At 42.5% G+C, this 25,146-nt stretch overlaps 1 protein-coding gene across 9 annotated transcripts in view; it reads right to left on the reverse strand.

Annotated features, from left to right (window-relative positions):
- The window catches only part of MITF (melanocyte inducing transcription factor), a 100,099-nt gene that overhangs the window by 41,045 nt on the left and 33,908 nt on the right, over positions 1-25,146 (reverse strand). For 3 of the 9 annotated variants that reach the window (XM_085072303.1, XM_085072304.1, XM_085072305.1), the window contains exon 2: positions 3,167-3,413. In XM_085072303.1, the coding sequence (XP_084928429.1) occupies positions 3,167-3,413 (247 nt within the window). Of the gene's footprint in view, positions 1-3,166; positions 3,414-9,487; positions 9,624-20,020; positions 20,041-23,203; positions 23,223-25,146 lie in introns of those variants that run through there. The other 6 variants (XM_085072301.1, XM_085072300.1, XM_085072307.1 and 3 more) reach the window with 5 other exon arrangements.

The raw sequence follows: 25,146 nt of genomic DNA on the forward strand, positions 1-25,146 counted from the left end.
AATTCCAGCAGGTCATCTCCTACCTTGCCAAGCTACATTACTTGGCAGAGAAGTGATGCAATGAGAAGTCATTACTCAAGAAAATGAAATCCCATTTATTCACATGGCCTTGAGCATAGTATGTTATGCTATTTGGAGATTCCTATGCAACGTGACATAGATTAGTACATATTTCTCTTTCTGTATTGTTTCTAAATGGACATCTTGAAAACAAATATAAAATCCAAGCTCATTAACACCTTTGGCTTCTTTTTGAACCAGTCATTCCGAATTACCATCCTCAGATATGCAAGTATTACTCTCCTTCTCACACTGTGAGATATGGGTGAAAGGGCAAGTCACACAACATAATTAAAACCACAAAACACTGACAAATTCAACAGGCTTAGAGTGGGATTTTTTGATGCAAAGTACCAAAACAAACAAACAAAAGCAACAACAAAACCAGCTGCTAGATTTGGTCTTGTTTGTGAAGTAACAGTGAAAAAGATCACTTTTAAACAAAGTTGCCTTGCAGATTAACATTACTGAAAGTGTAAAAATCCACTTTTTGCCTATCTCACTCTTTAAGGTCACTAAATCCAGACCATCTGGATAATAAAGTTAACAACTTAGTTCCCTATTTATCTATTAAAACTTCTGTACAGCTCAGATGGAAAATTTGTCTACAGCTAAAAAACAACTGAAGTGTAAAAAGCAGCTGCAGGGAAATGATGTCACTGCAGGCAGTGCTGGCTGTCAGCACAGTGGCACCAGGAAGATCCTGAGTTATTGTTAATCTCAGCTTTTGAGCCAAATATCCTATTTGGAAAAACAAAACAAAACCAAAACAAAACAAAAAGAAAAAAATCAACTCCCCTCAAAACTACAAAGAAAATTATATAGATCTTTCAGCCAGCTCCTACTCTCACTGAAGCATCAGTGGTAATTTTCAGGAATATCATGACTTCAAACCTGGCATTTTGTACTAATTTTTTTTGTACAGAACTGGTCCACTGTTATGAGTGAGGATAAAATGGTGAATCTTTCACTGCTTTCCTCCACCAAAAACATAAGCAGCAAAACTACGCAAAGCAGTCTCTCTCCTCTCACAGACAGAGACCAAGAGGACTTGTTTTTGCTAATTTTACTGCTACTTATGTAAATGTAAGTGATGAAAAGACAGACATCATTTTGGTCCAGCAGGTTGCTGGTATTTCCACAACTATCACCTTCAAAATGCAATTCCATTGCCAAAAGGTAGCTGTTGCCAGTAATTACTTTTATTTTACAAGCTGATTAAGACACATTCTCTTAATTTTTCACTCTACAGGACCATGCACTCCTTTTTGGGCTAAAGATGAGTGCAGGAGAGATATCCTACCTCTTTCCAGGAGATCCTTCTCCATCAGAAGGAAACAGGGGACAAATGCTAATTTTTAGAATCCTGAAGAATGAGGGTTCAGGTTCAAGTCCTTTCTGTGAAGTTTCCTAGCAATGCTCCAGCAGATTATGACTTTGCACACAGAGCCTGTGACAAGCCAGGTCCCAGGAACTCCATCTATAATAACTGAGCATCACCTTCTGGCTGCAGAGATTTCTGAAGTTTGTCCCTCAAAACATCAAGGGCTGCCTTCCCTCCTCTCCCACAGAAAGGGGAATTTGCAAAATTAACAATAATGACAACTGCTAATGCTTCTTCAAGATGTTACATTCTTTCCTTATCAGTAAAATACCATCAAAAAATAAACGCTTTCCTACAAGTTTTCACAGAGGTTTAAAAAATACCCTACAATTCATGTTGTAACAGATTAGGACAAAAAGATGAAAAAATCTACCATGCTTATTTAGACAGGTGCATTACAAACAAAAAACTATTTCATAGCACCTACACACCTGCTGGATCTGAATTATGACTACAATCATAACCTGGAATCAAGTTTAAGAAATTGTAATACACAAACATTGTGAGTAATACACAAATGTTAGACAAAACAGCTCTTCCCAGACAATTTCAGCCTATAGACACATGCTCATGTGATCAAAGAATATTACATTTAATTTTTAATGGAAATGTGTGTTTATGTAGAGAGAGAGAACTCAAAATTCAACTGCTGCTGCTTTGTTCCTAGATCACATATTGGACTATGACTCTACCATCCCAAATCAGTGCTAGTTTCAGTGCTGACAACACAACACCACAATGCAGATTCAATAAATAAAATGACCCTGTATTTTCCTCATAAACCAGTCACACAGACTGCCTCGAAATCCTGAGCCTGCAAGTCTATTTTAAAACCGACTGCATATCATTGGTGTGTAACAGCAACAAGAAAACATGAGCTGTTTGTAACCAAGCTCAACTAATTTATGTTGCAAGAATATGCTCTCTGACTAAACAACAAACTGTACTAAAAAGATCCAGCAATAATGCAGAGCAAACTCTTCAAAACTGGTGAAAATTGTATTTTCATGAAATATGTCAGCAAACTTCTCCAAAACATTTGACATTGTTTTATTCACACATTTCACGTTGCTTCAGCCTACTTGAATTTAAGCAGTGCGTGAAATTATTGCTTTCCTTATAGCTGTTCACGTTTTTCCTCTGAGTAATTAGCAAGCTACATCCCCTTTGACAGAGGGACACTAACAAGCTCCTACAGTTTCCAGTGGGACAAGGAATCCAAAGCTACTAATAGCAAACAAGTCATTTAAACAAAAAAGGGATTACAAGGACTCGTTGCAAGAAGCTGGAAACTCACCCATATTTCAGATTAAGGCTTTCTGAGGAGCTCTTTTGTAAAGAGTTTTGACTCCATCTTACAAAACTATTTCATTGTTTTCCTTTAGAAACCAAAACATTGATTTGTTATCTACTAATAAGTTCTTCATATTGAAAATAAAGTACTAGAAAAACGGAGAAGCGTTTTCCAAAGGGAAAATGACGGAAACCTTAGTTTTGTTACAAAACCTCCCACCGGAGATCTCAAAGTTGAAAGAAAACAAAAGTTACACAAACTTTTTTTTTTAAAAGCGTTTCCATTTATCGCTACCAGGACACCAAAACAAGCTGCAAACTAAATCAGAGCTCAGCTTATTTGCAAAACTTTGCCGAAAACGCCTGGAGAACCACATCCCTGCTAAACAAAGCGGGTTTTGAGGAGCTGCTGAGCGGAAAGACTCGTACCTTGAGGACCTCCATGGGCACCTGGGTGGCAGGGGGCAGGCTGGTGGGCACGCTGACGTTGATGGCAGGTGTCTGGCTCACGGGCACTCGCTGCTGCATGAACTGGGCTGCCTGCTGCTTCTGCTGCTGCTCCCGACGCTCCTGCTCCTGCATCTGCTCACGCATGAGCTGCTGTCGGAGCAGGATTCGTGAGGTCATGCTGGAGGAGCTTAAGGGAGGCTTGGAAGCGCCAGGATGCTCGGAATTGCTGTGGGAAGACCAGAGAGAGACAGCTCAGCTTCCACGAAGCGGGACGGTGGTTTCAGCGGCCGGAGCTGGTGGAACTACAGGGAGACGTGGGGCGGCATGGGTGAGAATTCCCCGCGAGAGGGGAATTGGGAACCGACCTACTTCAGGTACTTAGCAGCCACATTAGGCTGCCTTAACTTGACTGAAGCCAAACCATTCCCAAACGCCAACATCCAGCTGTAAAGAGCCATTTGCTCTTTCGAATTTCACAGCAACCGCCCACCAGAAAAACAAATGCTTTTATAGATACTAGTAGGCACTCATAGTCCTTTTTTTAAAAAAATTAAAAAGTAATAAAGAGTTATAGCAAGTCTGATGATTGGCATGGGTAATACTCCAGTCCAACGATCTAGCTCAAAGTAAAGCAAATCTACCTCTCCCATGAAAACACAACGCAACATAGATCACTAATTTTCTGCAAAACTCTACCTTAGGGTTGAACTTGCTGGCTGTGACTCTTCAGAGCTATAAAACAGACCTCCACAAAAAACCCAGCTCCCACCCCAGGCCTACCAGCATCTTCCAAGCACAGTCAGATACAAAAATAGGCAAAATAAACAACAGTAACAGCTTTTTTCCAGTCACACTTTACAAAGAGCAACAGGCTGACCCAAGCCAGCACACAGCACTGCTTCACCACCTAGGAGCCACTTCTAAGCCATTGGCAAGCAGAGCATGGGACAGAGCATGGGACTTTGCCATGGACAGAAGGGACACTTCCTGAACCAACTCATCCTTTTCTCAGCCCTCAGAACCAAAACCCATGGGCCATGCCTTGGGAACCCTCCTGGCTCCAGGAGGAGGCTGCTCTTGAAAACCCCAGCTCTGGCTGCAGTGGTGATACCTGCAGGATGCTGGCAGGACACAGCAGTCTGGGAGCCAGCATCCCTTCCAGGTCTTGCTCAGAAGCTGCAGGCACTGAGCACTGTTTGTGCTTGGGCAATCAGAGCCAGCACTGCTGGAAGTTTTCCGGCTTTGTTTTGGACTGATGTTGAACACAATTCAGGGCAGAAATAAAAAAAGGAGAACCCACACTTACTGCCCCAAGAGATCGAACTCTGCTCTTCCAGAGCACACATTTTGGGGGCAGGGAGGCAGGGGACCATCTTGCTATTTAAGACCTGTCATGTTGAAACATTCACAGAGACACTGATCCTTTTGATAAAACAAGAGAAAACCTTTGTGGTGAAACTAATGCAGCTGCGGAATAATCGTACTAATTAGCTGCTCAAGACAAGTCATTGACTGTGATACTTGTAAAAAACACTCCCTTTTCAATTAAGGGTGAAGCATTCTCACATCTAAATCCAGCAGCTTGTTTTCTGGCTGCACATCTGAACCACTTTCACATTTCCAAACCGAAGAGATGCTTTATTTCCACGACCAGGATAGTTATAGATCAGTGGTCTCCCAATGGTTTTGATTACACATTCCTACCAGGAATGTTTGAACATGCACCCCAATATGTTTACTTATTTATTTATGAACTATATACATGTATTACTGAAGTGCTCATATTTTCTTTCTGCCCACCAATAACACTGCACATCCCACCTTGGAGACCACTGTAATACATAAGCAAAAAATAGGCACCCAAATGCTGCTTTCAAGGAAGGATTCATTCTCCTCATGTTGGGAAAAGGCCAATTTTGTACCACACTTGTCAGCATTCTCATTTGTGTGCTACTGGCAATTTTTACAGATACCTAAATGCTGCAAAATTGGTAACCCAGCAGTTCCTCCCACCTTCTTTCATTTTGAACTGTTTCTCCGCCTACCAAAGCCAAGTGTGCTGGAAACCATCTCAGAAGAACCTTCCCATATACTAAAACGTTGGGGAATGAGAGGGAGAAGGAAGGAGAAATTATTTCCACAGCACTTCAAACAGCTCCTGCCAGGAACCTCATCTTGTTCATACAATTATTTTACCTACTTATACCTTCTGTCCTTCCAGCTTCCTGCAGGTGATTCAGGGCTCTACCGTTGATCAAAATTGCAAACAAAAGCTTCAAGTATTGTGTCTTTTAATGAGACAACAGTCCCAGAAAATATTGTTCTGTCAAGTTCTTCCCCAAAGGGCAAAGATGCTCCCAGGCTTTATTTCTTCTGCAATTTTGCTCAGTATTTTACCTGGTGTAGAGGCAGGAGAGCACTGAAGGCAGACAGCTCTGGCAGCCACGTCACAAGTCTGCTGCCACAGAATCATGGAATTGTTTAGGTTGGAAGAGATCTCCAAGATCATCAAGTCCAACCATTAACCCAGCACTGCCAAGCCCATCAGTAAACCATGTCCCCAAGTGCCACATCCACATGTCCTTTAAATACCTCCAGGAATGGTGACTCAACCGTCTCCTGGACAGGCTGTTCCAGTGCTTGACAACTCTTTCAGTGAAGAAATTCTTCCTAATATTCAATGTAAACTTCCTCTGGCACAAGTTGAGGCCGTGTCCTCTTATCCTATCCATTATTAACTGGGAAAGCAAAATGGGCACCCAACCACCATACCATCAGTATAGTTGAGCTCAAATGTGGATTTTTCTGGGCTAAAAGCTGCTGCACAACACCTGCCTACCTAACCAGATGCTTCTGTCACAAAGACTGGGAAGGAACAAGGACAGATCTCCTGTTATTTATTCCCAGGGGGCTGTAAAGCTCCACCTGCGTGTACAATGGTCTCCCTGCCCCACTGTCCCTTCCACTCGCCTTGATGAGCACTGATCAAACATGGAAAACTCTTTGAAAGTTTAGTATCTCACCCTCTAAGTCTGTCCCATGCACCACACAGGTCATCCTCCCACCCAGCTTCCCTCCTCCACCATGTCTGCTCATCTCCTCAAGCACAGAATAGAAGGAACAGAACATGGTTTGGGATCCATGACCATGTACCCCCACAAAGCAAGCAGGAGGATTGTCAGAAACTCCCTTTTCCAGTCGAAAAAGCAATCAAAACCTTGTTGTTTCAAAAGCTTCATCCAGGGAGTTTTGAAAATGGTTTTATTTTAAAGTTTCTTGACCCCTCCATGCTGGTGCACAGGCAGATCTCCCGTGACCAAGCTCAGTGCCATGTACCACAGCACAACCCAAAAGTGGACACGTGGATCCACAACTCCCCTGCACCAACTGATTCACCCCCAGATTATGTGGAGCCAGGAGCAGAGCCCACACACAGCTAATACACCATGCGATTCAGATACTTCCTGCAAACAGTTTATGGAAACCATCTAATTGCAATAAATGAAACCGACTCATCCTTTTAATTGACACATGATTAAACCAGTTACCCATTAGCACTCTAATAAGCAGAGTGTAATACAGACTGGGAGTTATTAGTTATGTGTCATGTGCCGATCCAATTAATCACCAAGTGATAACGCTTTATTTAATAAGTTTAAATTGCATATCCTTTGCACAGATGCCTGGGAAATGTTAGTTACTGCATACAGGAGTTATTATGCAGGTGGCCATTGCATAATAAAAGGCAACTGATCACATTAAAATCAAGTTTGATTTTGTTGCCATCAACCCACAGAGACCATAACCTTCCCAGATGTTTACTGATTATTTTATCTGTCTCCTTAGGCAAACAAGACAAACTCATCTTTTGTTGGACAGTTTTGTTTTCAGATTCTTATGAATTGACCAAACAAATGCTCTGGTTCACATGCATTAGTTACGACTTATCTGATTGCAAAGCATTATTTTGCACTACCTATGCATTGATTAAGAAAGTTCTCTGGAGACTTTGAACTGGAAAAAAAATAATTAACTCATCTTTGCTTTTTAACTACTTAAGAATCTTTAGCTACTTTAAAATATTTTAAGAAAAAAGTGTCCAATGTAATGTTTCTTAGACAAATGAGACAAAGAGCCTTCAAAGCAACTTGTTCTGGGCAGGATGGACTACCCTGCTCTGAATTGAGAAATGGCACATAAGAGGGAGGCTGCTGCTCTCCTCTCTCCATTCATGCCAACTGTTTATTAATGGGTTAGTCCATAGAGAAATCAGCCAAGAAAAGCAGATTTAGCACCTCTGAAATCCACTGAGCTGCACCAGATCTCAGAGGTAAGAAATAACACCAGATTTAGATCTTTTGTTTATGTCTTACCCTTATCCCATTCACAACTATTCACAGAGGAAAGAAAAGCATCCATATTTGAGTTGTAATGTTGTCAACCTCTCATCTCCTTGCTTTAAAGATTGTTTTATGATAATGCTGGATACTTAAATATTTGACCTCCAGACGTCATTTCCAGAGGAGACACCACACAGCTCCCCTTCCAACACCCCTCCCAGAAATTCACTAAACTTCCTTCAAAATTGATTTGTACAAATTCTGTTTTCAATCTCTCTACCAAGCAGTAAAACCTCAAGAATCTTTTTATTCTCTGTACTACATATGTGGCTGAAGCAACAATGCCTGTAGCAGCTTCTTAACCTGCCAGCCAGCAATGCTGTTTGCCTCAGGAAGAGGTGACAGAAAAGGGAAGAACACCAAAATAAAAAAAATAAACGCCAGGAGCAGCCAGATTACACACACCACCACCCCCCAAAAAAAGTCAAATACAAAATGCAAAAAGTCCACAAGCAACAAAAAAAACCCCTTCAAAATCCTTTTTCCCCCATCTTCAGCCAAGGTAAGGGATTCCAACTACTACAGCATTTTCCCTGGGGCACTTTGTACTTCATTCCTAACATTTAATAATTGATTGTGGGTTGCAGCGACGCTCCACTCACCGTGCCAAACTGCCTCATGCTGCTTGAAGTATCAACGTAAAAAAAAAACAAGCCCAAGATTTGGCACCCTCCTATGTCCTGACTTGCCAAGGACAGAGCAGTTACAAAAACGGTGTGGAGACCTTTATCAGCCTTTATAATAAAGCCAGGACATGTTTCAGGCTTCTACATGAAAGGTTTCCGCACTTGAAGGTTACATGTTTAAAGAGACAGGCTGCCTGCTCCTGCATCTGATCCATCAGCAAGGTACATGTTTGCTGCTGTATCCCGACCTGCACTGCTTGCCCTACACCATGGGCTGCACCCACAGAACAAAAAACAACCCAAAAAGCCCAAAAGCAACCCAGCCATCTGCCTGGATGCACTGAGTGCACCTGGCTGGGTGGGAAAGGAAAAACTGGCCAATTTCCACCATGCACACCTACTAGCAAGGAGTGTTGGGCTGAGTTACAAATCAAACTAATTCAGTGGACCAACTCTCTTTGAGAAAAAAAAAAACCAAAAAAACCCCACACACACAAAAAAAACCCTGCAACAAAACCCAACCCCACAAACAAAAATATTATATCCTCAGCTAAGAATTTAAGTTGTTGTACACCATGTAGTAGTTTTCCATTTTTCTTCCCATCTTTAAAACACACCTTCACAAGTGGCTGAACATAATGCTTTCTGAACTTAATGAAAACCTCTCTCATGACCCAAGAGCACTCAGTAAATAATTATTAAGCTCTGGAGGTGGCTTTTGCATGAGTGTTGACTTAATAAAATGCTGTAAGTTGATCTGCTTGAATGCCCATTTACTTGGGGACACAGCTTGCAGTATAGCCTGGAAAGCTTGATCTTGACCAGATTAAAAAACAAGGTAAAATTAAGAGGTTCAATCCAGAAGCTGCAAAGGTCACATTTTACAATCCTTTACTACCATTGCTGATAAAAAGGAGACAAATAACTGCAAACCTAAAGTATCCTCAAAGACTCCCATATTATAAAAGTGATAATGCACTAAGTCTTTTTACATAGAAGCTGAACCTCCGCTAGCCCAAATCTGCGTTTTTGCCATACAGTTTCAGTAGAAGCAACATAAACATGCATATATATTTAAACACAGAGTATTTTGTGCATCTTCCCCTCCTGAAAGCCACCATCAACATCTGAGCCGTTCAGCCCAACTGCTGTGGCTCTGCAGAGGACAGTGGTCAGTCCCAAGCAGGGTACCTTTAATTCCCAGAACACAACCTCCACCACACCACACCAATCCCAACACAATCCACTCAGTGCCCCGGGAAAGCATCACTCACAGACAGAAGCTGTCAAAGGAGCAGGGCATGAACATCTGGACAGCTTCCATCCTTCCCCCCAATTTTGTGTCCGAGGGCTTTTGCTGAGCACCCCCGGGTGAAAGGCAAGCCGGCTGTGTCTCCAGGGGAGGCTCCAGATAAGGACCTGGCAACTCCAATCCCCACGGAGCAGCAGCTCCCGGCACTGCAGACCTGTGCAATCCAGCACCTACCGAGGAGAAAACAGCAGGGCTTGAGGCAGCAGCCGCAGGAGGTGTCATTAAATAATGACTCCGAAACAGCCCACAGGTTTGGAGGCAGCATCTCGCTGCATCCCGTCTCACCTGCATGGGAGCGCCGCACGGAGTGCTGATGGGCAGAGCTGATCCCTGATGGGCACAGAGCTGATCCGCAAAATTCGGGATTAATTCCTGCATCCCAGGGGCTGCACCACCCTCAGCACCCCGCCAGGAATGGGAGAAACCCAAGACACGGGTTGGAGTTGAAAGCACTTCACCCATTCATTAATTAAAAGGGGTGTGATCAGGCCATTAACACCATCAGGAGTGGATAAGCGCTGTCTGTAACAGCACCGTTTTCTCACGATCTTTATCGCCAAAAAGATGAAGGGAAAGGGTGGGTGCGAGACAAATTTGTTTTCTGGGATGTAACTCCTTCGCCTTCAAGGCTCCCCCAGGTGAAGCTCCACCTAGGAACTGCTGGACATGCATCTCTCAAGAGCTAGGAGGACATCTGTGATGGTCCAGAGTAAATGTGACAGTGCACACACTACTTCCCCAGCTCCACCTCTGCTCACACAGGCTGAAACCCTCAGAAAATCAGCAGGCAGGTACACTAATTCCTCGAGCTCCCAAAATTGTTCCATGAAGGGCTAAAGGAATTTAAAACTTAGCTGACTGTGTTGTTTAGTATTAGTCTGACGCTCTTCTTCAAACTTATAAAGTTTCCATCACAAACTTAAATTACCAAAAAACAAAGGAGGAAGAAAAGGCATGAAGCAGATTTGTCTTTCACTTAAAAGTCTGACCTTGTAAAAGGCTTTTTGAACCATTTTTCAGACACCACATCTATGGCCACGTCCCTCTCTAAAGGGCTCTACACAAATTTGCACAACAAAAAGCCAGATTGCTAAAACAACCGAGAGGTGATAAAAAAGAGATAACACTCCACTACCAATCTCTGTAGTTTTTGATTTTGTAATGCAGAATTTACTTTCTTTTATCTGGGTAAATAGGGACGATAACACAGTCGCTGAGATGGAAGATGACGTACTCTCACCACACTTTTTGATACTTTACATCTACACAGTGCCCAGGTCTGGCTTCAGAGCACCTTTCCATCATCATATGGGTTTAGAAATCATAACTTCCACAGCTGGATAGCAAGTTTATTCACAGAGGCAGTTTTCAGCAGAAGACAAGGCTCAACCATGCTGCATCCACAGCTTGTATCCATAATTCACATGCCCAGACTCCTTCCCAGCTAAAAACCCATGGTGCTCCTCAAGGCTCACCAGGACCAGCAATTCCCAGCCTAAACCCTTCCATTCAGCCAAGGTTTTCTGCTTATTGACTCCACTGTTAGAGCACTATTCAATGCTTTCCAAAGAGGATGAGGCAGCTGGAAGCCTCATCTCCTGCAGATGACATCCTCGCTCTGGCATGCTGAGCAAACAGGATCTTGAGGAGCAAAAGGGAAAGTGTTTATGGAAGATTTGTTTTAAATGATTAAGCACCCCGAACAGTCATGATGAAAACCACACAGTGCCTCAGTATGTTGGCTTTATCAGCACGTAGGCCTTGCTCACAGCAGTGAGTACAATATACAAGGGGACAAACAACCCCTAACACATCACTGCAGTAACTTTAACTTTAAACCTGTCTTGGACAGATATTATGTAAACTCTCACTTCAATCTCTAGCCACAGCACTAGCTGTTCATTACGAGACCTGATCCCATCAGCAAGTGTCTTTAGCAACTCTTCTTTCTAGCAAGCAACTCTCCAGGCTGCAGAAACCAATTCCTCAGTGTCCATCCCCATGCTCAAAACAAACTTCAATTTTAGAGTCCTTAAGCATTGCTCACAGTTTTAATTTTTGTCTGTTTGTGGAAGTTATTGAGGCAAAGAGGATTGTGTGACTGTGCAAGCTGAACAACTTGGGGTGAGGGTAAAAAAGCTTTTACTCAGCAACAAGTTATTTTACCAACCATTTGGATATTTACACTGCAATTCCAATTTCAATTGAAGGACAGATGTGCCAGACTTGCTGCCTTGGGTTTTCACAGCACAGACAGGAAGGTGGGATAAGCCCAAGCTGTCCATGTAAGAGAGCATCAGCGATGTTTACAAACTTGCTAATTGAGGCCAAGCAAAATGGAGGAATTGCCCAACTGCTAAAGACAGGTGGCCTTCAATTCCCCTGCTTGGGTCATTCAATGCCTCCCACAACATCCCTGACATGGGGTAATCCCAAAACAAAGCTCCTGGAAAGAGCAAACCCGCTCAGCCCACCAGGCATCATTGCTGTGCTGCCAGCAGCATCCTCAGCAAACATCCACAAACAGCCACATCCAGCAAACAGCCCTTCTGGCAGAAAGGCTCTCTGATTCCAAATCCCAGATCCCAAATTCAGGGATTCCCCAAGTTGGGTAGTTTCTGCATGCTTACAACCTCAGGGTGTGCACTGTGGGTCAGGATGGCTGGGGTAGAACAGTGCAAATATTGTTTGGAGGGACGTTTTAACCTGCCATCCAACAGCTGCAAACTCTGTTAAATTTGTCGCATTTACAGGAACTACACTCTTTCACAGAAATATTTAGCATTGATTTAAAGGCTTCAGCACTGAGGAATTACATCTCCAAGGACTGTTCTGTTAATTCCTCCTCTTCCTTCATCAAAATAATTCTGCATCTTGTTTCAAGTCAGAAGGTGCTCATGAACATCAGAGGGAGAATGAGGAAAATAATTACTTAAACATGGGGTCACACATAAAAAAAAGAAATACCAAATGAAAACCATGGTACAGAATGAAGTCTCATTCAAAATAAAAACATGCAAGCAACATTTATACTTCTTCATCTCACAGATTCAAAACATACACAGAAAGATTCTCCTTTATCTATTTATAGGCCTTTTAACAACTCAAATACAGCCCTGCTAATACGCAGCTTTAATTTAATTTTGCAATCACCCTTCTGCTCTGCATACCTCATGCTGCATCTAAAAAGCACAAGCACATCTCAAAGAGGAGACATCAGGAAAAATCCTCAGAAACAACTTTATGTAACCAAATACAATCTCAAAAATTAACACAGCTGCTCAGTTTCTAGAGAAAGGGATTCTCTCAAGTAATACTGCTCAGCACCACTCATGTTTTGCACACTTCAGTGACAACTGAGCCATGCTGTTCGTGTCACTGGCTGCAGGAACACCACTTCTTACTTTTCAAAGTACATTACAGCCCTTGGTTTACTTTTCAAAAAAAGCAGCCAACTCAAAACTATTTACAAGCCTTTCTGTTAGACCCTCCTAATCTGTTCTGCACTGCCAGAAGCACAGCACTTGAATGGCTATTTCTGTTCAAAGCTATATTTGTTGTGGAACTACTGCAACCTCCTGAATCATGTAAACAGAGGCAAGAGCCAAAAAATGTTTCACTGGACTTGAAGTTCACATCTGCCTTAGTTACTAGGACAAAAAAAAAAATAAAGGCAGGGCTTAGCTTATAACCAATAAATCCTGTAAAGTCTATGGTTAATCATGAATTCCTGCAACAGGGTTTTGTTTAATCTGGTTTACTTAGCATTTGTGACCTTGGCAAAGTACCTGCGGGAGCACCCACCATTGTTGTGGAGCAGCATTTCACACCTTCTGTTATTTTAGGCTCCAGCAGGCGACTGTACAGTGCTACATTATTCAGCCAGGTTTATAAACATGCAAAGTCACCTGGAAATGATGTGCAGTTCCAGACTTGCTGGAGCCCAGCAGCCAACTGTACTGCTGTCCCTAAAAAGCAGGACTGTAGCAGCTCTCAGTCGGGACCTGCTGCTGCATCGTTGGTGAAACAAATGCTTGGCAAAGGTGCTGCTGGAGCAAAGTGACCCTGCAATTCGTTGAGATTCTTAATTCACAATAGTGCTACAAACCATGCCCTCAGCTCAACCTGACTGTGGGTGAAAACTTCACCTCCTCTTCACTCCCCACCTTCTATTCCTCAGGAACCTCCTCCAGCAGGAACACCACCCAATATTCTCAATATGCTGGAAACGAAAGTGAGTCAAATGTTCCCAACAAGCTGGAAACCATGAAAAATCCCAAAACAATGAAAACCCGCAGAGATGTTTGATCCTAGCTTTCCACATATTGCAGAGCCCAACCACTTCAGGCAGGGAGCAATTCTGCCTAGTGCTCTTTGGCATGGAACTGTGGTAGAGGAACTACAGGCAGGAGGACAAGCAGCAGGGTAAGAATGGGACAGCAGAGGCGGATTAAGGAAAACAAAACAATGTTTCCTTCATAAGAAATCTGCATTAAACTGTAGCAGTTTTTTTTTTCTTGTCATACAAACATTTGCTGAATTCAGAAATTTAGTAGCTGCCTGATACTTAGTTGCCAATATACATCTGATACACTGAAAATATTTTTCCCTTCCTTTTAGAGAGGCTGATGCAAAGCCACATTCAGGAACTGCAATTGGCTTTCCAAGTATTTGGGGAAATAAATTTTTTTTTTTTTTTACGAACTCCAGAACAAACAAAATGATTTTCTATTCTTTCTTGTTTTTAAAAACAGATAATTCAAGCATAAATGGATAAGACATTTTATTATCTATCTTACTGTAGTTTATTTCTGTACAAATCTTAACCTTCATCTTAAACTAAGATATTCTACCTTAAAAGTGTTATACTTCCGTGTCCCTTCCCTTCACGGAGCTAAAACCTGGCTCCAGAATTCCTGATCTTAATAGAAGGATATACATTTAATTTTGCCTTGAATTGACACTACAGACTATTTAAAGTTGCATTAAAGCCAGTATTATCCTGTACACGCTTCCAGAGTACCAAAAATGAACATCAGAATGTCAGTTATTCAATTAACACTTTCACAGCCAAAGCACTTTGCAATCCTATTCACAGGCCACCCAAAAAAAACCCCAAAAACAAAAAAAAACAACCTAACCAAAAAAAAACAAGGGAAAAAAAAACCAGCAAAAAAAGCAACCCCCATGCCTGGTCTAGGAAAAGGCAGGATTTCTCATTTAGCCAGCTCCCAGACATCTCCCTTTCCACACTAGATGGAGCTTTGTCCCTTGCTTCCCCAGCCGTCTGGCAGTGCCCTGAGCTGGGATAAAAAGGGTAAAGAGGCAAAGGGTGAAACAGCAGCGTCGCCCCAAATAAACAGCCTGCAGCAGTGGCTTTAGGAACAGGAGGATCTGGGCTCTCACTGTGCCCTCCTGGCCTCAGGGTTTTGAACACAGCACTGTTTTGCCATTTTCGAAGAATGAAAGATTTTGACAATTCCAAATCCCAATCCATGCTGAGCTCTTAGCAGACTTTACCATGGCTGCAAGGCACTACCTGAGCTCACAGCAGTCAAATTACACTCCTTTTCCTCCCCTTATAATGGGACAGCATTGGAACTTATTACCAGATTACAAACCTGAACTGCTCACTGGCTTTCCTGTACCCCTGTTCATATGCCCAGTTATTTTCTTTCAAAATAAGTTCTTCAATCTCTTCTCTATTAACCCGAAACATCTGTCCCAAGTGCTTCTGCTCAGGCTCCAGCCTTGGACTCACTGACACTTCGGAGAAGCAACTCAGGGATAAAATTCCCCTTGATTTGTATCTGTTGGATTTGGTCTGTATTGTTTCAGATCACAGGTCATCCTCCTGGTGAGCTGCCACAACTCTATTAGGATCTTTCAAAGCACAACAGGATATGGTACATCATCAGTATTTCTCTGATGAATTTAAACTCAATGGGACTGAGAGGAGCCCAGGGGAATGAATCACTCCCCATGTCACAAGTGGCCGCAGCACTGCAAAGCACAGAAAGCAGCAGCCTCAGGCTGTACCAGACAGGCAAGGCTGGAGGAGCAGCAGTGGTTCAAAGTGTAAATCCTGTGTGCCTTGTGGGCAAGGGCTCCTGCTTGGGCAATGTGCTCAGGAACAAGCAGCTAAAATTAAGGGGACCAGGAAAACAAGCCCACGTTATAGTGGGAAGCTAAAGAAAAGTTTGGAGGTTGACAGGGGTGAGTGTTGCTGTCTCTATAAATACAGCAGAGAAACAAACACCCAGGAGAGAACAACCCTGGCACGTCACCAAGCGATATGAACCAGCTATGAACAAGATTAAATTGGTATCAACAGTCTCATTCTGAGAAGTTCAGACCTGAAACCGTTTCCAGCTGGAGGACTGGCGAAGGAACAACGTGCTCCTTTGCAAATAAAGACTGGTTGCCTAATCAAAGTAGGTCACTGTGGAATAAAGCAGCCAGTAACGAATTATGGGACACAGAATCACAGAACCAATTAGGTTGGAAAAGACCTTTGTGATCATCAAGTCCAACCTTTGACCAACCAGCACCTCATGAACCAGAGCAGAGCACTGAGTGCCATGTCCAGTCATTTCCTGAGTGCAGAAGATGCCTTGCAGCTAGAGGCTCCAAAAGGACAGATGCAGAGCAAAGCAAAGTCTCAGAGAGAGCAGATAAACCTGAAGTAGTGCTGGAATGCTGCACACAACAGGAGCTCTTACCTTTACACACACTGTGCTGAACTAAAGCAGTAAATAATACCCCAAAAATGCAACCTTTCCTTCATAACCCAAAGATTAGAGGTTCCCCCCAAAACAAACAAACTCAAGAAATATCTACTACAAAAAGAGACATCCTAAAGTGGACAGAAGGCATGCAGAGCAGGTTTCATCTAGAGCAGAATTAGGAGGGATACCTTTTGAAGACAAGGCAGCAGCTGGAGGGTCCAGCAGCCACACATCTCCTGGCCAACACAGCATCACCCATAATAACTTTAGAGCAGAGCCTCTTGAGGACACAGCCTAGGCAGCACAGACAGGAGCTGAAAACATCTCTAAATCCCAGTATCCTCCAGACTCTGTAGCAAACAGCCACATGTCCTGTTATCCTAGCTAGAACTGACAAGCAACACAAGACATGAGGTGAAGGTGAACCTGCCAGGCTCTTACAACACCAACTCACATGTTTAGCAGAGAAGAAAGAACCTTTCAGTTCGTTACAGCAGCACAAAAACCCAAACCCCTGACACCCTCTAACTGTTCAACATCCTGGACATTCCATCCAAAACTTCCACTGAAGTTCAGGAGTGGAACATAATGAAAACACTTTCACTGACCATGTTATTTACAGCCTGGGAACAAAGAACTCCAGCCTCCGGTGCACTTTTAATACAGTCTAATTTATTCTGAAAAAAGTAATAATTAAGTACACAAAACCAAAGTACAGAACCTGAAAAACACCTTCCTGTCTGGCAGAGCAAGTGCTTTCTAAGGACACTTACACAAGCTCCTGCTGCTAAAATTGTTTATTAAAAGTAACAGGGGAAAAGCAAAGATGATCTCCAAAATACACAGCAACATTAAGCTGAAAAAGTTACACTGAAAATAACCCCAAAGCAGATCAAATGCATTAATATGTTCTTGTAATTAAGTCCATATACAAGTTGCTTGAAACTGAAGTCTTTAATATTTGAATGATTACGTATGTTTTAAAACATCTTCCAAGTGTTTAGTACTACTACAAAACCAGCACATTAAATCTTTACAGACAAGGATTGAGAAATTCCCTGAAACAAGAGGAAAAAAGCCTTAGGCAAAAAAACATAATAATCAATTTTCTCCACCCATCCCACCACATGCCTCTGCAGAACCAGCATCAGGTAAATTGGGGATTGCAGAGTCAGCCAGAATAATGCAGTTCCCAGGCCAAAGGGGTTTGGCTTTCAGACAGGTCCAAGACTTTGGTACTGTGGTGGCCCAGGACAGAAAATGCAGATGAAGCACTAGCAAGTGCCAGGAGGGAGGTACTGACACCAAAACCAGCCTGACAGTTACTCCTTCAGGTAAATCATACCCCTCCTTAGCTAAGGAAAACCTCAATATACTGCCACTAAAAATAAAAAGGCAATAAAAGGCTACTGGGATTGCAGGGAATGTAAAAGGTGATTGTCTGGGAGGGTGAGAAGCCCTTTGCACGTCCACATGCAAATAACAGCTGGAGTTGGCAGGGGTGGGCTGAATCACCTCAGCCTGGTGAAAAAAGAGGTTTTAAACTTAAAAAAAATAAACCCTGATTAAATCTTTAAACTGATTTATCATTTTCTGATTGCATTATTCAACAACAGTATAATTTTATCAACCTCTCAAATACTACCCTCCAAGAAGCAGTACACAAGGGGTTTTCTATAAAGTTTTCCATAATCACTACAGCATGAAAAAAGAAAAATTCACATTGCCAGAAAATGGCTAAGTTTTCTACAGCAAAGTCCTTCTTCGTAATTTTTCATTTGAGATTAAATGAAAAAAAATTCCTTAGGACTAAAAATCCAAATATGCAAATCTAAGATTGATCCCAACCTGCAGGCATTTTTGTATCAGTTAACGTTTCACATGCAAAAATATGTAAACAGTGAGGTTCAAGCCAGAATGAAGTTCTTTCCTCATTTCAATTAAAAACAGAATATAACTATTTATTTTAAGACAGTATGAGCAACCTGGTCTAGTGGAAGGTGTCCCTGCCCATGACGGGGTATTGGAACTGGATGATTTTTAAGGTTCCTTCCAACCCAAACCAATCTATGATTCTATGATTCCCAGTGGTGTTGGGAAGTTACAGATGCATGGGAAGAAGACAAGGAAACGAAAAACAAAACAGAGTGCCTACAGAAAACATTTAAAACTGCATTTCCGCATGGCAACAAAGAAACATGCTGCTTGGAAACATCCTTCCATTTCTGTTTAACATAATGGTGGTGGGAATTCCTGCCAAAGTAAACTTCAAAAATTTGTTTGCCGTGGAGGAAAACCAAGCAAACTTGAGTTCTGTGTGCAGAATCCTGTTTCAAGAGGGTGAAGGTTTCTTTGTTCCCTGAAGTGCCAGGTCATTTCAAACTTTTGTGCCTACATACTTTATTGGGCTTGCAAAACCTTCAAAACAATAAAAAGAAAGAAAAGTGGAAGGTGAAAAATTTTAACAGCCCACTCCTTAAAATCAAAAAAGCCTTCCAACATGCCATGAGTAAAAGCATCACCAAGTGTGACATATTTCTTATTCTATCAGTCTACTTCCAAAACTTTGGAATCTTTGAAAGCAAAGTTTTATTTCACACAGTGCAGAGAGAAGGTATGTTTTCTGAAAAAATGTGTGCATAAAATCCAGGAAAAAAAAAACATATGTATTGACAACGTTAATGCAAATTACATAATCTGTCCTCTTAGACGGCAGTTTCTGACCATTAACAACCGTAAATACAGATAAGACCTTTTATTCAATTATCATGCCAAATTTCACATTTCTGTAAGCAGCATGATAAAACAGCTCAATCACTCCCCCCTTGCTTATCTGTTATCTCAAAACCACAGACAGTATCATTTCTGACACTAGAAAAATAATTGCAACTTTCTAGGCTGTGGCTCAGCTGCCCCAACAGATCCCTCTGCACCAGCAAGAGTTTTCCTTCTGCATCTCTCCATTTAGGTCTCCTACAATTCCATGGGTTTAAAGTTTGTATCTTCAGCATACAGACAGCAATTCCTGAAAGTTTGTTACTTATTCAAGGTATTTCTCATGGTATTTGTCCTAAAAAGCCCAGGATGTAAACTCAAATTGCAAATCAGACTTTTAACCGCTGCAGGATTCGGGAGACAAAGAGGCTGATTTGCATTATTAGACAGCAACTCTCACTGAGCATTTAATTCCAGCATTAAAATCAGGCATGTATTCAGCACATCAGAACCAAACTTAGGTGGGTTTGGTCCCAAATCCTAGGAAATCAAGAGGACTATTTAATTTTTATTTCACATAGACTCTTTGAACACCCCACAGCATTTTGAGCCAAAATCCTGCCTGCCCTTGCTGCACCTGAGGAAACTGCCCTGGCAGGCAGTGTGGATCCCACCAGGTACAGTGTCAGCTCTGCAGTGCACAGCATCTGCCACGGAGCAAACCCTGCCCCAGCTGGCTGCACATGAAAGCACATGGAAAGGTCTTGTGCACGCTTGTTCGGCTGGTTTGGAAAAGAAAAAGAAACAAGTGAGAAAATATTGGGGTTTTTTGTGGTTCCAAGTCAGGTAATGTCTCCATTTTATTCCTACCTGTGCCAGGAGGAGAGAGGGGGAAACTCAACCAAAGTGCTCGTATAGCACTGCTTGCTCTCCATCTCCTAGCAGGCAGCTCAGGAGCTAACTGCAGCACAAGCCCAGGCTGGCACCAGGAGGGACAACTGCTCTGTGGAGCTCTGCTGCAGCTCAGAGAAGAAAAAGGACCAAGGACTTACCTAGGGGATCCATCCTTTCAGGTTTCAATCCAAGGCAAGGCTAGAGTTCCCTGGGAGCTGAGCTCCTGATAGCCACAGAACCAAGACTAGCCAGAAAGGTCTTAGTAAGCACTGGCTTCCAGAAACTGCACTTCCACTCCTACCATCCACCTCCTAACCCTGCCGCTGCATTTGTGGCTGCCTTTGTCAGAACACTTCTGCAAATGAAAACAGATGAGTAACTATTGCTGCTTTAGCAAACTCCCAAGCCCATGGTCACTAATAATAGCTTTGTTCCTTTTATTACTAAACAAAACCAAAAAAAAAAAAAAAAAAAGTTTAAATGCTTGTATAAAATGCACATTGCTGAATGTTTTCTTTCATTGATCCAGGGTTGTTTCCCCATAGGAGCTCAGGCCCAGGACTCTCAAATAATTTCTGTGATCAATACAATGCAGAGCAATCTCAAGCTGTTTGAAGGGGCTTCCCTCACAAAAAAAAAATGAAAAAAATCAGGTTTGGTGCTCCTTCAACTGAGACATTACGAGTTCAGTTAAAAAATAAACCTGAGCAGAGACGTTTTTGCACGAACTGGAAGGCAGAGGCAGATCTGAGCTGCCTGGCAGGAGCTGATGGATTGAGGGAGGCAGAGGTGCTCTCTGCTGGCACTGGCACCACTGACTGTGCCAGGAGCAAACAGGTGGGACACAGAGAAAGGGCAGCCTGTGGGGAACAGAAAGTGGAGAAGGGCAACAGGAGAGGAAGAAAACAGAGAGGGTATGAAGCCATTGCTGTGAAATGGCAGTGGGAGAACGACCGCAGGAAAGCCTGCCCTTGGACAAGAAAATAGAAACCAGAGAAAAACCACAAGAGCTGCTTTGGGTACAAAATTCTGCTTTTTCTCCCTACAGTCAAGTCAATTACAGGAATTCCTGAAAGCAGCAAAAATAACTGGGTCCCAAATCACCCCAAGCCTGCCATGCTTTATTTGATGGAGCTTCTCTCCACACACTCCCTTTGGCTGGGATCTGCAGCAGCCTCCTGCTCCTCCCATTCTCATGCCCATGGCCAAGCAGAGGCCACATCTCTTCCCTTCCTTCATCTGGGATGCAGATTTCACACCAATCTTGGATTGAACTGTAGCACAACCAAGCCCAGGGCCTCTGTTATCCTGCAGAATGGTGCTGGGAAATGACTCGGAGCTGCTGGGCTATGGCTGCTCGTGCTAGAAGGTGAGTAGGCATCAAGAAAAAAAAAAATGCTGAATATTCAAAAGTCAGGCATTTTCACATTGTTCACATCCTAAAGCTTCTGGAGGTTTTTAGCTTATTAATTTCTATTATTGGGCTGACTGCTGATGAATGATCCCAAACATTGCATGGCAACTGTTTTTTTCACAGGAAGTAACCAAGCCAAAAGCAGCGAAAGCATCCTCTTGTTCTTGTGTGAGCCCTTTTCTATTATTTTTTTTCCTTAGTTTATTTGAACAATGGCACCATGAAACAGCCTACAATAATGACTGTTACAAAATAGGAAGCTGAATTATTAGGCAAGCTCTGTCTGTGTAACTCAATCAGCCTAGGGAGGATATGACAGGCACGACCAAGACAAAGGACTGGACTCTGTGACCCCAGGCATCTTTAGGACTCTGTTTCTGAGTTATTAAGAGCTGAAATTTGCTTTTGCGCCTTGATTAGAGGCACCATTCCTATAAGTGCAGCAGCAAATACAGGCATTTCCCAAGGAAGTGGATCATCAAACGTGCATGCAGAAAGCAAACACTTTGGAGAGGCTGGGATGAGAACTTTACCTGGAAATAAGGTTGACAATGGAAATTCAAAGCTTAGTATTTAACCTTTTGAGCACAGAGGGGGCACACAGCAGGACAGGTAAATCATGAGGAAGTCTTTAAGCAAATACCCATCAACAGTTTTTGAAAACCAACAAAAAACAGCTGGTAAAAGTGGTGTTTAAACAGCTGTGAGGTTCAATGGCACAGAATTTCCACAATCCCATCAAGAGCATCACCAGGACTAGTTCTGGAGGGATATATTTTGGACAGGACGACCAGTAACCAAGGGCAGCCACCCACCAGCCTGTCATTACAACAACCCCACTGAAACTATGGCAATCAGGTCTAAGTGCTCGGCTGAGCAACACTTGGGAGCCAAGAGCAACAGCAGTGACTGAGCAAGAGCAATACAGGAACCTGCAAGTGAATCATTAACGAGCCATGATTTCTCCATTACTCACTGTGGATACAGAGTTACTGCGGGTAAGATTTGTTGCTAAAAAAAGGGAACAGCCACCAACATGAGCACTAACACATTCATCAAAGCCCAGCGCAGTGTAGGAAGGAAAAGAGGAAGGCACAGCTCTCGGTAGGGCTTCGTCCAAAAGAGCTGCTCATTGAGGAAGGCTCAGAGCAAGGTGCTGGGAACAGCATCTCACCCCATCCCCTTCCAAGGGGTCACATCAGGGGCTCAGCTCAATTGGGTGCTGATTTTGCATCACACCGAGAAATTATTAACTCATTCCCCAAAAGCCATCGAGCTGTCAGGCTGCTGATAGAGATCAATAACCAACTGCTAAAACGTCAACAGTCTGACCTCTAGGCAAGTGTTTCCATACCCCTTTCACCCATGTTCTACAGGAAATGCTCCCAGTACATTCTCCCCAAGCGTTTGCAGCCTGTGCTACTGAGAATAAGCAACAGGAGAACTGAGCTGACATTCTCAGCCAATCTTTAAGCAAGATTAGCAAGCAATTAAAGCTGTTGTATGAGGAATTTTAAGTGCTCTACAACTTCATGCCAAACAAGAGCTAGTCAAGCACTGGAATTTATTTTTTGCAATTCTGTTCTACACAGAAACAGAGACAAATTTAAAGAAAAGATTTTTTGAAGCAAGGATTCAACCAATTACCAAAACATCTATTATAGTTTAAATACTAATATATGCTGAAAGAAAATCTGCATCAAAAAGGGATGTGCTAAGCATTATGATTGCTTCCTACCAGAACATTTCAATTTCAAGCGAACTGGGGGGCTTTAATCACTTTTTGTTCTTCTGTTGGTAAAACATAATTAATGGTAATGTTAATTGCACCCTAGCCACTTTGGGTGCAGCACATCCTGGGAACACTTCTGAAGGCCAGAACTGAATCTCAGCCCCAAACACAAACAAGAGCTTTGCCATCCCTTACCTACAATCACGTCCTCCAGGACAGGCAGCAGAGAATAGAGCTTTTGTCCCAAGGGCTGATCATGCAGTCCCAGCTAAAAAATCTTCATTAAATTGCCAGGAGAACAAGACAGAGTAACAGAGAAAACCGCACATTTCATTAGGATAAGAGCTACAAGATGTTCAAGAGGAAAAGCTTGGTTTTAAGTACAACAGAAAATAAGGCAGATTTGGGGAACTGTCACCCCCAGCAACAATTGCACAGCTTGCACGGGTCTCACAATAAGGGCCGAAAATAATGATTTTCATAAACACACCAACTGGAGCAGAAAAAAATGTTACAATGAACAAAGCAAGTAAGCAAAGTTAAATAAGGTAAGTGAAGCCTGAGGTACAGTTTCAGACTGATCTGCTGTTCAAATAAAGAATGCTCTAGCTGAAGATTAGGGGTGAGAAATAAGAAGTCATTAGCTCTTCTTCAAGGTTCATGATTCAAATCTGACAAAACACACACTTCAGTGTTTCCAAGCTTAAAGAAAATTCCAGCAGGGTCACAGAAGATGCTATTTTTAGCTGGCTTAATCTCTGTGCACTCAAACACAGCTTTTGTACATGCACATATTTTGTTAGCACTTAAATAAAGAAAAAAAAAATCACTGCTACCAAAAACTTAATCATCCACAAGTTCTGAAAATGCAAATAAGCTTTCCTCTTAATATTAGCTGGTTTTTAGTGAACAGCACTGAAAAACAGCCCATAGCTTTTCCAGCCAAAACTGCTACAGGAAAAAAAAAAACATAAAAAAACCCATAAAAAACACCAACCCAGGTCCTGGAAAATATTCAGTGACAAAACTGAGAAAGAAGAATGTGGGAAGTTACCGGCAATTAATTTCTTCAATAGGAAACAAACTCTTCCCACCCACCATGTACCCATCAGTACAGCTGAGAATGTTCTGAAATCTGGAACATCCAGGCAGTGAAGTGCATTGGGAAGTGCTGAAAGGAAAGGCAGCAGCCCCACAGCCCTGGCATGGCTGAGCCCTGTGACAAAAAGGAAATACATTAAAAATCAGTGGTCCTGCCTTGGCTCCTGGCTGGCTGCTCACTGCCAAAATGAGTTAGATCTGGGGTTGTTTGAAGGGCAAAGCAAAGGGGTCAGACCTCTGTGTACACTGAGCCAAGGGGTTGGTCCAGACGACCTTCGGGGTCCCTTCCAACCCAAATTATTTCTGGTCCAGAAACACTGACATTCAATCCTCATCTCTTAATTTACTTGTCATACATTTTATTCTGTTCATCCACGTTAGAAAGGTTTCAACCACAGGATCAAGAATGACGTAGCCCAGGCACTGCATTACCAGCTGAAAAGATGAATAAAAACATTTATAGTTGCAACAAGACTCTTGCTACTCTTCAGAAACTCCTGGGTGCATGTATTGCTACACAGGCTCTACACAAGTCATTTACTCTCTGGGCCCTTGCTGTTAAATTCTTTATTAATCCATATAAGTTTGTCTGCTGACCTACCGCAATTTTTAAGAGATTCAGAGATTGAATGTTCATACCAGCCAAACTCTTTTAATAGAATTAACCAGAGATACCATGTAAGCTTTTAATAATGTTGACAACTACTAAAATTCAGTTAGCTGAGCCAACAAGAAACCACTGAAACCTTACACATGTTCTCCTCTCCTCATCAAGCACAGAACTCTGTGTGGAGGCAGCAAATTTCCTGACTGTTTTAAGAAAACACTAATGGATCAAATCTGACTACAAGGAAACACTCAGTGGCTGAACTCCTCTTCTTCCCCCTGAAACAAGAGTCAACCTTCAGCATTTTTCCTGCTCAAACCCAGCACATGCACACACACAGGTTGTTCAGCAAACTGCTATTCCACAGCAGTGCTCTCCCAGAACTCTTTTTATCACCTTTAAGCAAGTTTAGGATAAGATTACAGCTTGA

Source organism: Lichenostomus cassidix, chromosome 12 (genome assembly GCF_008360975.1).
Source record: "Lichenostomus cassidix isolate B80296 chromosome 12, HeHo_3.0, whole genome shotgun sequence".
Taxonomy (NCBI): domain Eukaryota; kingdom Metazoa; phylum Chordata; class Aves; order Passeriformes; family Meliphagidae; genus Lichenostomus; species Lichenostomus cassidix.